The sequence below is a fragment of the Mya arenaria genome, chromosome 8 (genome assembly GCF_026914265.1).
Source record: "Mya arenaria isolate MELC-2E11 chromosome 8, ASM2691426v1".
NCBI classification, from domain to species: domain Eukaryota; kingdom Metazoa; phylum Mollusca; class Bivalvia; order Myida; family Myidae; genus Mya; species Mya arenaria.
The window spans coordinates 7,684,866-7,698,563 of record NC_069129.1 but is presented as its reverse complement, the minus strand read 5'-3'; the positions used below and the strand labels follow the sequence as shown (position 1 = coordinate 7,698,563).

The 13,698-nt window shown below is 33.0% G+C and overlaps 1 protein-coding gene across 1 annotated transcript in view; it reads left to right on the top strand.

The window, feature by feature from the left end:
• Window positions 1-12,857, top strand: part of LOC128245060 (ADAM 17-like protease) — a 51,398-nt gene extending 38,541 nt beyond the window's left edge. Inside the window, exons 15-22 of the mRNA XM_052963265.1 lie at window positions 846-950; window positions 2,055-2,120; window positions 3,512-3,585; window positions 4,196-4,308; window positions 5,008-5,086; window positions 5,715-5,803; window positions 6,397-6,450; window positions 7,943-12,857. Coding sequence (XP_052819225.1) covers window positions 846-950; window positions 2,055-2,120; window positions 3,512-3,585; window positions 4,196-4,308; window positions 5,008-5,086; window positions 5,715-5,803; window positions 6,397-6,450; window positions 7,943-8,074 — 712 coding nt within the window. The 3' untranslated portion in view covers window positions 8,075-12,857. The remainder of the gene's footprint in view (window positions 1-845; window positions 951-2,054; window positions 2,121-3,511; window positions 3,586-4,195; window positions 4,309-5,007; window positions 5,087-5,714; window positions 5,804-6,396; window positions 6,451-7,942) is intronic.
• Window positions 12,858-13,698: the final 841 nt, after the last annotated feature.

Below are 13,698 nucleotides of genomic sequence, written 5' to 3'. Positions count from 1 at the left end.
GCAGTGCACAATAACAGTAACTCTTGCTTTCTTAGTTTTAAAGTTATTGCCCTTTGTTAATTTTCATGCTTAAAGTTTTGTCCGGGGCATATCTTGAAGAATATAAGAGGTATCAACTTGAAACTTCATAGCTAGATAGATCTCATTGAGGGCAAGTGCAGTGAACAAGAACCGTTACTCTTGCTGCCATATTTTTAGAGTTATTGCCCTTTGTTAATTTTCTTGCTTAGGTTTTGTCCGTGGCATATCTCGTAAACTATAGGAGGTTTCAACCTGAAACTTATTCCGTAGGTATATCTGACTGAGGGTTCAAATGCCACCTACACTTGAAAGTTAAATGGCAACATCATTGTATATAAACGAATAAAATGCCAATCTAACAGCTATAATGTCGACAGTAAATAATTCGTCAGGCGACACATCCGACTCGCGGAGTTCTAGTTTAACACATAAATTCTTTATAGCCAAATCAACTATTAACCTTAAACTAGAGTTGAGAGTGGTCAACTGGCTTAAACATTAGAGGTTGTGGGTTCAATCCCCACCAAGGGTACTTGCCCACGGCCTATCAGAAAGGGCACAGTACTGGTTTCTGCCCAGAAAAAGTGATTTTACAAGCTTCCATCTTTCGTCATAAACGAGCTAAAACAAATGAGTATAAACAAAACCAACCATTGCCTAATAGATAAGTTGTTTCCACTTATCAGTTAAAATACCTTATTAAGGGCATAACTCTGATCGTTAGCCAATTTACAAAATACTGACAAGAAACGGTTACATTACACTATAACTTTTCACCTTGTTACACATTTCAATTTCATTTCCATATTAATGTTTTCTTCCAGCCCTGCAAATAGTGACTGCTGTACAGACAGCTGTTTTACGGCCCCAAGCACTGTAGTCTGTAAAGGTGATGTGGAAGGGTCCTGTACGGAGGAAGTGTCTTGCGAATATCCTTTCTATCTGATGTCACAAAACATTCTACACATATTGAACATTTTTTTTGTGGACAAATCTTCAGTATAATGATTAAACATAGTTATTCTTCTTTTTGTTATGGATGCAGCAGTTAAAGGGACTATACACCATATTGGCACCAAAACAATTTTTTTCTGTAATAAATCTGGATAATTATTCAATAAAATGTTTTACTCGTTGATATCATAATTGTTAAAAAAAAATGTAAAAAAAAATCGAGTCAGAGACCGGGTTCGAACCAGTGTAGCCAAAATTGCAGTCCAGTGTTGTATCCACTGTGCTACAAACGCTTACCCTTAACCATTGGAATATTTAAGCTATATACCTAACTTGGTAATATGACGTGATAACATCAACTAGCCAATCACGCATAAGAATGAATACTACTAGGTATACATACCTAGTAATCTTTTTTAATGGTAAAATACGAAAAAACTGCGAAAAATTAATTAATTGTAAAATATGTGGTAATTCTGTTAGTTAGTTTCAATGAATTGTACGCATCGATACCAAGTTTTCGACAATGTTTTTTTTTCGCTATTTCATTATACGGTGTATAGCCCCTTTAAAAGTTGCAGAAAATTAAACATGCATAATCATTACCGGTAATGTCAATAATTTGAAACTTAAATCAACAAATATTCTCATATTTCATTTGAGGCTGCACCACATTGAAGTAAAACATAACTTTTGGTAGTCGTTTATTGAAAAATATTGCGATATTACACTAAAATCAAGAAATATCCTCTAATCTTTCCATCTTGTTTACTATGTCACGATGAACTTGTGAAATATAACTTTTGGTGCTCATAAAAAAATTAGATCACAGATTTTTATATTTAGGTGAAAAAAATTGTTTCTATGGATTTTTCTTAAACCGTTACTAACAGTTTAAGCCATAAAACATTGATTTTCGGACGGAAATATGTTCCAAAACAAAAAATACAAAAAGTTGTCAAAACGTTCAATCTGTGAGAGTGCAGCTTTAAAGGTCTTGTATGAAAATCAAAATAATTTTAAGCCTCATCATAAATTATTTGTCACAAAATTTCCAACTTTTCCTTGACTGTATGAACTGGAATTAGTGTGGAATGCCCCAAGACGGTAACCAACAAGGCAGATGGTACACTATGTACTGATGGGTAGGTCTAGTTATTATTTTATTTGTGACGTCTTCACCAAAAATCACTCATGCAAAGGAAATAATGCCATTTTCTTTTTTTTAGGTATATGAGCAGTTTTTCACAGCTACTTTTAAATATTTTTAAAAATATTTTCTTATTCAGTTTCTTGCATTGTAGTAAGTTTGTTGTTGTTTTTTATCTCATCACTTGGTTAAATTTTGTTATGTTTGTCATTAACAAGAATACCACACCTGACTGATATTTTGCAGGCAAAGTCACATTAATATAATATATTATAATGCAACATATATTTTCTTAAAATGGTTTCAAACCGGTACAATATCATCAGTTCTTCACTTACCATGTTTCTTGTTGTAATTAACAGGATGCTGTTTGTCTCTTAACCATTTAGTAGACCAATAAGCAATCATATTTCATTTGTAAAAAATAGCACTTGGTTTTTATAATCCAATGGAATACTTTGACTGCCCCTGACAACCAACCCCTTGCAAAATGAATGGGCCGTATTTAATTAAAGTGACACTCTTATTAAAAAAACACATGTATAACAAACATCAATTTTGACTGATAAACCTTTAACTAAATTCTAAATAATGCATTTATGGAAAATATTAATTACTTATAACAAGATACATTTAATAGCAGAAAGTGCAAAAATATTAAATGATTGGTGAATGCTAAAAGATTTACTGTGGTCTACTATAGTCTCATAAGGTAGAAATACCGTGTTTTATGCTCATTTATTTCAAATTAAACTCGGTATCCTTCATAAGAACCATTGTTTTTGACATTTCTGCATCCTTTTTGGCATATTAAAACAATACTATGAATTATGGCTAATCTTATTTGGGAGTAAGAGTGCATCTTTAACCAGTGTAGATTGAACTAAAGTTTAGAGTCAGTGTATACATGTTGTAATGTTCTTTTATTCTTATTTTCACAACTAAGCATTGCATCTGTTATATTTTGAAATTACAATGCATGTTATTGGTGATGTTAAATTGAAAAATATTGCATGTCATGAAATAGCTTATCTTAATTCAAATAAGATCTTCAAAAAAACATTTTAGCTGGGTTTTTTTGATAAATATCTTTGATGTCATCGTTGTAGGCATGATGTTAACAATTTTGGCTGTGGCTGAAATTTTTTTTGACTCGGGCTGAAAAAAAAGGTTGAAAACCGTGGCTAACATCAATACCTAATCAAACTTGCTTTTGCCCCTTCCGATGTTCAAACAACAAGAAGGAGCTTAAAAAAAAACAGAATCAACCTTATTGTCTCACCTGTGAAAAACTGATCGGTGTTGGCATGTGGGCCTAAATTTGCTTTGTTGCCACATTATTTAATGCATGCTTCTGATTCATGTTTTTTCAATGCATGTTTACAGCGGGTCATGCCAGTCGGGAAGTTGCTCAGGGTATTGTGAATATCGGGGAAAGATCTCCTGTGTATGCGATTCTGGTAATATAAAACACATTTTCTGTTCTTTGCTAGCGACTTTACTTGTGTCATGTTTGTGCATGATATTTGAATATTGCTATAGTGTTAAGCCTTAGTTTAAACTTTATTTATTTCACAACACTTGTGAAGAAAGTTATAATTACTTATGAAAAGTTGCTCTTGTTGGCACGATGTTGTGCAAGAGTGTGGTCTTGCGTTGTCAGGGAAACCGGAGAACTGGGAAAAAAAAAACTTGTCCAGTTTGGTGACCACCAACCAAACTCACATGGGCCAAGGCTGCGTAGAGATCCCGGGTTGCCTTGGTGAGAACCTGGGGAAACCCCACTTGTCCAGCTTGGTGACCACCGACCAAACTCTCATATGCAAAGGCTGGGAATCAAACCCGGGTTGCCTAGGTGAGAACCTGGGGAAAACCCACTTTTCCAGCTTGGTAACCACCAACAAAATTCATATGCGAAGGCTGGGAATCAAACAATCATTATTGTTATTTACAGTTGAGATTTCCCGCTCTTATTTTTGAGCACTTCTTACAATTATTATTGTTTGTCACAGTTGAGAATTCCCGATCTTATTTTTAAGCGCTTCTTTCAATCATATTTGTTATTTACAGTTGAGAACTCATGCAAGCGATGTTGCCGTGACAACACCACCACTCCATGTACCTTGTACAGCAATGATGCTCTTGCCGATGGCAGATCCTGTGTCCAGGGATATTGTGCTACTGTATGACATAGGATTTACTTATTTCATTTAAGTCTGTCCGTACATTTTTAGCTCGATTTCTAAAATATGGAGGATAAAGTTTTAGAGCAAGATGGAATTATAACTTATACCCAGTATACCCTTTATTCAATTTGATTCATAATAAAAAAACGGGTAAAAGCTCAGCATGCTTTCCTATAACAGCTCTTGTTAAAAAATGCACCAAACTTTCTGCAATTCTTATCAGCATGTGTGTATAAATTGTGCATCTGTACTTTTGATGCTCATAATGATTGACTATGGACTGAATAATGGCCATTGCCACTTATACTAAGTCACTCTAGTTGGCGCAATGTTGCATGAGAGTGTGGTCTTGTGTTGTGGGGGAAATCAGATTACCCACTTGTCCGGCTTGGTGACCACTAACAAAACTCTCATGTGCTCAGGCCGGAAATCGAACCAGGGTTGCCTTGGTGAGAAGCGAGTGTGCTAACCTATACCTCACCAGACAAATGTTGAATCCTATGGATATTTCTAGTTCTCATAAAAGATTTTTTTGTCATTGTTTCCAGAATATAGTTTTATCACACAATTCAATTGTTATGAAAGTTAAACATATCAATAGATAAATGAAATCTTTCTGTATTGGGCCCTAAACATCGCATCCATAAGATTTTCATATATATACAAGTATACATGTTTATTGTAAATGATTTACAGGGTGTGTGTATCAAGGTCACCGCAACCCTTGTAGAGCGACTGTGGGACTTGATTGATGAAATCAGCATTGACTTTCTTGGTAAGTAATTTTAGTTCCAGGTCTGTATCTGTATGTGTTCAAATTTAAACGTAGAAGGGCCACTTCTGGCATGTATCTCTGGAGGGCGGGATTCTAGTAGCACTTAGGGAGAGCCTGTTTTAAGCCCTCGATGATAAAAAATCAGTATTAGTAGGTTACCTGATATGGGAAATGGGGCAAAGGAAACCATGAGAGTGAAGCTCGAACCCGAAAATGATTTCCTGCGCCCTGTATCGGGTGAGAGCGAAGCTTGAATCTGAATATGGTTTCCTCCGCCCCGTATATCCTATATCGGGTCACCTACTTATCCCGTAACATATATATCACGTAAACAACCTGTTTATATGTTTAATTTATTCATCAGAATATTCATCGAAGTCAAAAATAGACGCCATTTTGGTTCAATATAAATTTGGTGACCCAATACGGAAAAATATGGGGTCCCCGCGTGACCAGTTCTGGACCAATGGCGTTGCGTCATTCATGTTGGATGTATGATATTTGCTTTTACTTTTAATATAACGAGTCGGAAATGTTTCCCATTTATTTTAATTAATTTTAACTCCAAAAATTGTGGAAGTGTTCATCAGTGGAAGCATATGATAATATTTTTTTATTTTGATTTCAGTTGAATCCTTCAAGACAAACATGGTGGCGTGTGTGACATGTTTCTCCCTCATTCTCTACGTTCCTATTTGTATCATCATTTGGTGTGTGGTAGGTGTCCTTCAAATATCTCAATCTCTGACAAACATACAACAATCTCTTCAACAATAATTCTAGTTTTATTTATACTTGTAATACCCACTCTGTATTTGTCACTAATAAGTTTGAAATTATATTTTGTTCTATGGGATGGAATATTTTTTCTAATCTGCCATACATTTTTTTTGTAAATAAGCAGTCAGCAATTTTTAAATTTAATAAAGTGAATTGGAAAATTTAAATAGAGGATGGGTCAGTGGACAAAATATAATCTCAGGTTGAAATGTTTGTGCATAATTTGCTTTATTCAATAAAGAACATCAAAATTGCTTTAAAATATTGATTGGTGATAAAAACGTTTTGTATAATCTAATTATAAACCTTCCGGGGCAGACTAGCCTGTTCTTACAATGTTATATGACCCTCAGTGGGATGTTATATTTCTTAATTATTGTCAGGGTATTGACTCGTAAAGTTCAGAGGATACCTGGTCGGTAAGCTCAGTTGGTAGAGGGTCTGACTTTCGAGCAGAGGGTCCTGGGTGCCTTCCTTGACTTGCTATATACTTTTCTGAGCCTGTGACATTAAAACACTATCCATTTTAGGACCGACGTCGCATGAAGAAATGGGAAACTGAAAACAAGGTGCACGTGAGAACGGTATGTATAACTGACATCTGAGTGACGGACAATTTCATGGGAAATATCACTGAGCCATAATATATGTCTATTGAAAACAGGGTATACAGTAGAACCTTGCTGGCTCAAACTGTCTGGGACCCACGAATTCCTTGAAGCTCGAAAAATTCAAGCGAAGTGAGAATGCTTACATACAGTATAAAGAAATCGGTCCTTTACATCCAGTCCGAGCCAACGAGGAATTCAACCCGAGCGAATTCGAGCCAACAGGGTTTTATTGCGAAATGCACAAGTTCCATGATTATAATTGAGGACGTACCATATGAGGCCCTGATTACATTTATTTGTAGATAAACAATTGTTTGCAAGTTATTGACAGTGTGTCCAATGATTGATTACAAGGTATCTGGATAATTTGACTATGAGGGCCTCATTTATTGTAATCAGCGATGGATGATATACAGCTTATCTTTGAGACTGCACTCATTCATTTAAACATCAGAGATATTCCGCTTTAAAGAATTGATGCCTTTCGTTAAGATTAAGTTATTAACTTATTTGCATTTACGCCCTATCTAAAAGATTATGGAGTGGAAATAAACAAGTAATGCTATATTTGAGTATTTTACTCTTTGTATGGTCTGATAATGCCAACTCTTTGATATTAAACAGGGTTCTTGGTCTGATAATACTGACACTCTCTTAAAAAAACAGGGTTTTTGGTCTGGTAATGTCAAAACACTCCTATGAAATAGGGCTCTTTGTCTGGTAATGCCAAAACTCTCCTATGAAATAGGGCGCTTCGTCTGGTAATGCCAAAACTCTGCTATAAATTGGGCGCTCCGTCTGGGCGGCGTCAAACTCACCTATGAAACTGAATAACTTTAGTAAGGGTTGACATATCTTGACCAAACTTGGTCTATAGAAAGAGTTTATGGAGACCTTTCATGGGATTGCGTTTTGGGCCCCGAGGGTCAAGGTCACTGTTACTTAAAATAGAAAAACGGTTGAAACTGAATAACTTTAGTAAGGGTTGACATATCTTGACCAAATTTGTCTATAGGAAGAGTTTATGGAGACCTTTTATGGGATTGCGTTTGGGGTCCCTAGGATCAAGATCAAGGTCACTGTTACTAAAAATAGAAAAACGGTTGAAACTGAATAACTTTAGTTAGGGATGACATATCTTGACCGAGTTTATGGATACCTTTCATGGGATTGCGTTAAGGGTCCCTAGGGTCAAGGTCAAGGTCACTGTTACTAAAAATAGAAAAACGGTTGAAACTGAATAACTTTACTTAGGGATGACATATCTTGACCAAACTTGGTCTATAGAAAGAGTTTATAGGTACCTTTCATGGGATTGGATTTGGGGTCCCTAGGGTGAAGGTCAAGGTCACTGTTACCAAACATAGATAAACAGACACAGGCTGAAGTTCTTCTGTCAATCATTGCCAACCTGGTTTCTTCGAATTGCGGTGTTTCTTGTTTAATTATTAAAATATATTTTCAGGATCGGACCCTAGCTAAAGACGAAGACAAGCGGCCCATCAACCGGACACTCAACGCCAGCGACCTTATGGATGACTCATACAGACGACCAAACAGTAGAAACCAGATACAACCAACATTTAGTGTAGCATAACATGAGTTTGGTCAAGGTCATTTTATTTTAAAGGGAATCTAAATATAATTCAACTTTAATGTATTTCTGATTAATTATAAAAGAAAATAAGGCAGATACTAACATTGCGTAATAATACCAACTTTGGAAAACAGCCTTGTTTATGATTGTATATGAAGCACATACACAACATACATATTTAAAACTGTTGTTTCAATAGGAAAGACAATAGTCTCATCACCATAAAAACTGCTGTTTCTTTCTTTTTCATTTTGAATTAATTGATGATATAATGATGTACTTCACAAAAGAGACATGCACTGTGTTAAAAGTATTAAATATATTTGTGCATTTTATTATAAAATGTTTGCACATTAAAAAGTAATGAATTATTTATGTCACATTTTTTCTGTAAATTTAATCCTGAATTTATTGATAAAATTTAGTGTTCAAAATTTTATTTTGTTTAATGGTATGCCGCTTTTTCAAATTCGTCGTATGTTTATTTAAATTAATCAGCAGTCAGCTGTTATTGACTTTAATCAGGTGAATCGGCTGAATTAAATAGAGGCTGGGCCAAAAGACAAATCATGACTTTGAACACTATTTATCAATATGCTGTTTATCTATATAGATTAAACCTACACATATTTTGTATTTGCTTGCAATGAGAGTTTTATAATATTTTTTTTATAATCAGGGTAGAAACATCTTTTACAGGGAGCTAAATAGCTCATATCTGCATATTTGAATACTCAAAAAAAAAATCAAACACTTTTATAATATTTTATAGAATTTATTGTCACATTCACTATTATATTTTGTCTGTCATATTTTACACCTATTATTTCTTTACCTGACTGCTATGTTTCTAATTGGAATTTTTTTCCCTTTCAAGAACATGTTTTCATACGCCAAACACATCATTTAACATAAGGGGAGTTTTTATTTGTAAACATATATTCATACGCCAAACACATTATAAAATAGTGCACAAGAAAGTACGCACATACATTGACATTTATTCCTGTGATATTAAAGCATTATAATAACTATCATAGTGGACTTTTTTCTCGCTATTGGAAAATTTTCACCTGCGAAAATATACAAGCACCCCGGGAGTTTGATCTTAGGGCAATATAATTTTCAAGCGCTCTGGTGATGCAGATTTTGAAAAGCAGACGCCCTGGTACCGGGGTGCTAAAATAACTGTTGTAATTCTATTTACATGCTTGTATTGATATGTGCTTGTTCAGCCATTATTATTTGAAAAAAATATGTTTAAAAACATCCTAGAAAGCGGCCACCTGCCAGAAAAGAAGGTTTGCTCTAGAATCACTTCCGAAAAGTGAAGAAAAATTCTGATTATTCTCAGAATGAAAAAAAAATAATTATCAATGCATTTTTTTTTATTTATATCCAATTTTTGTGTTACTCCTCATTTAACATCTTTGTAACCTTTGTATAAAAAGAAATGGCCCTAAGCATAAGGGTTGTGCTAACATGTACCGCCAATGTCCAATCCTTCATCCATCATTTAACATATACTTTTCATATTATAAATCAAAATATACCTTACTGTGATAATTATTAGTATAGGATCATTTTCTTATTAAGCATTATATTTGTTTAATTTTTCAGGTTCATTTTTAACTGTAAGGTATTTAATTACTGAAAGATACAAAATCAAAAGTTTTTTATCACTATTTAAAATTATCCAGGACGGTTTTGTAATGACCATTTGTTTAAAGTGTCATTTACAGTTATATCTAAAACAAATACATTTATACACATTTATTTACATGAAAGCTTTGCTCCAAATCCTTTACTAATCTCAGTAATATTTTACTAAATCTTAATATGTTTAATGGCAGTCCGAGTAGTGGTGGCATTTATCAATTGTAATGTGTTTTTTATGTACTATTTATGTGTTGTTAATCTGTGATAAATTCTGTGTTAACAAGTTTTATTATTGAAAAGAGTTTTAAGAATGCATTGTGACTCTACAAAATGATCTGAATGAAGATAATGTTTCCAATTCATTTATTTATTTATTTATTTATTTTTTAACAATGATTTGAACAAATTACAAATTCATTAATTGTATATAATGATATATGGTCAGTTATAGTGTATATAATTGGGTATGTTGTGACTATGTGTGTATTACTTGAATGTATTGTGTGTTTTACATACTGTAGAACCACTTTAGTTTTTTTTCGGTATTTTTCAGTGAAATTCAGAGTAAATATGTATTTCGGGCTGTTGCATAAGGATTTTTAGATAATAAATGTTGTAGTTTCTGGCAACATAGAAATTTTCATAATTTTTGAACATCTGATTTAAAGTAAAACAATAATGTTGATATGGCTATTTCTATTAAAATTCCAATTTTTTGAAAGTCTGAAAGATTTTTTTACAAATAAATGCAATTACTTCAGGTCAAAAAACCTTATTTCGAGATATCCTGAAAGTTTAAAAAACATTTAGTGATTCAAAAATTACATCACAAAATTCCCTTTCAAATAACCTTTGAATTTAAAAAAATGATCTCACAAATTTCAGCAAGATTTGTTCACATGTGAAAAAAGAAGAAAATAATATTATAATTAATTACCTACAGTATGTGAAACCCGCAACATATTTTATTTTACTTAATGGAAGGCAGGTCTGTTTTCGAGCGCCTTTTCATTAATTTATATGTTATTGTTGTATAAATCTGTGATATTATTGTTTTAGAATTGTTCTTACAACAGTCAAGAAATGGATTACCTTTTTAAAAATAGAACATGGTTTATTCATACGTGAAATGTTGCTGTTATGTTGTTATACATTTAGTTAAATGGTCTAACAGAGTAATTTTGTTGTATAGGTACTGGGGTAATTGGAACTATATTTAGCAGTATGTTTCAAAAATTGTTTTTTTTTATCTTTAAAAAAATTTTTTTTTTTTTTTTTATTCGTGTTGGGTGTGAAAATAGTCTCATACAAATATATACATAGATTAAACTAGATAACAGTTATATCTTGTCCGATGATTTACTTCATAGCTTAGAATTTGAATTAGAATTAATATAACTCTTATTTATGTGATACTCAACTTTTTATATAGTCCTTATACTTTTACATAATAGGTTATTTTTCTGTGTTTTTATTTGAGGATTCTGCCGCGTGACATTTGTGTATGGTGTAGTATATCGTATATACAGACGTTGCGATCATGTAGTCATGTGACTTGTTTTATGTTGACTTGCCAGTTATAACATGGCATGTCACAATAATTATGTTGATTTATCAATTTAAAACCAGACACCAGATGGTCCCAAAATCAGCAAATATAGTATTTCCTCTAAACAAGGCTAGAAATGCTAATAAACACTAGTATGAAACCGATTATAATCACTTTACATGATTAAACGAATATTTAATCACTTTCTCAGCTGAGTTTACCTGTTTAAAATAGCACACAATGGTTTCCCAGTTAATAGTGAGTATATAAAGCATGTGAAAGTCACATAATTAGTGCAGATACATTAACCAACGCTATTTTAAAATTTACTGGTATTTACTGGTACTCCGTAAATTTCGAATTGGAAAAGTACGCAAAAACGATTTTTTTTTCTTGCAATGGTATCATCTGGTGTCTTGTCCCTTTAATAAGTGAACAAGTCAACATTATGAGTGTGACATGTTGTGTTATATCTTGCCAGTCGTCATAAAAATAAGTAAACGTGACTACAACATTACATGATCTGTAGGTACAATATACTCTTCCATAATTTGTGATTTGGTTTGATGACTTATACAATTATGTTGAGATCTGATTTACATTTTTTATTAGAAGGCACTATCAAAAGACATAATATTAAAAACTTCTTTTAGTGAGGCAAATAATTTTTAGGTCTCAAATTTGCGATTTAAATATTTGCTCAAACTTACTGAAAACGAATATTTTTAATAGTTTGCTCAAAATAACTACATGATTATATTTTGGAAGTTTAAATGTCCGCAATAACATTATCTCTTTGTACATTACGAAAGCATCTGTTCTATTGTTTCTATTGTTCTTTCTACCAGTAATTGTGATATTTTGCTTAAAAGTGTAAATTTTGCAGTTTAATATTTGCATGTAAAAGATTGTCTTATTTACATAAATATTTTGCTGTTGTTTTTTCGATTGCATATATTCCGCCAGGTTGTTACAATATTTTTATGTGATACTATTCTCTCAGCTACCAGGAGCCAAATTATTTAAGCTTCTTAGTAAAAAAATTTCAACTTTGTAAAATATTACGAATGATTAACAGCGAATCATTTAAAGCAAATTTACTAACGGTTTAAGAAAAATGCATAAAACATCAATTTTCAGACTTAAATATGAAAATCTGCGATCTGATTTTTTGTCAGCAGTCTTATATTACTGGTTTCCATGCATTTTCGCATAAATTGGCTCGTTCTAAGACAAAAAAAAAGTTGTCATAACTTTCAATCTGTGAGAGTGCAGCTTTAAAAACACTCTTATTTAACCAGATTTATTCATAGGCATTTATAATTTAGACCACTATCTCTTGCAAAGACATTGTTAGTTTAAGCTTAAAAGAAACATATTTCCACTGAGTTGAATTTTTTTACTAGTATGCTTTTTGAATATGGCCCCTGTATTGAGTTTAAAAAATCCAATTGTTGTATTCTTTGAATATGCAAGAATTTATTGGAAGAATGAGACCTGATTTTACTGTTTTATTTTAAAAATAACATATTTGCTGTTGTTTATATATTTTGATAATATTAGAATTATAGATCATAAAACAAAATACTATCAAATTGTTTTTTGTATTATTCCTCTTGTTAAGGGAGTTAAATGTTTAAGAAGCCCGTATTAATGTTGAACATTATCTAAATCGCTGTCTCACAGTTGCAATATTTCAATGTGAGTGCAACTTCGAATTGTTTTATAAAAAGTCGGTCTCCAAACGATTACTGGAGAAGACATCGTTGTAAGAATGCATACATTATTTGGAAATATAAGTACGTTATATAGTAAAATATTTCTGAAGATAAGAATGATATAGTTATGTCTCTCCCAATGTATGTAGGAGAGATATTGTTTTTACCCTTTCCGTAAGTCAGTCCGTCCATCAGTCCGTATGTCACACTTCGTTTCCGCTCAATAACTTGAGATCGCTAAGACCCAGGAACTTCATACTTAGTATGCAGTTTGGTCATGACCAGTAGATGACCCCTATTGATTTTGAAATCAAAAGGTTAAAGTTCAAGGTCGCAGTAACCTTGAGGTGAAAAAGTTGTTTCCACACAGTAACTGATGATCCTTTGGGTCCAGGAACTTCAGACTTGGTATGCCAGTTGGTCATGACTTGTTGATGACCCCTTTTGATTTTGGATCAGTAGGCCAATGTTCAAGGTCAAGGTATAGGTCGCAGTGACCGTGAGGTAAAAAACTGGTTTCCGCTCAATAACTAATGAAGACTTGCACCCAGGAACTTCGTACTTGTTTTGCCAGTTGGTCACGACTAATAGATGATCCCTATCGAGGTCAGAAGGTCAAGGTCACAATGACCTACAGGTGAAAAACAATTTGTTGGTCATCAGATCGTATTCGCACTTCTTTTTGCTCGATAAGTAAA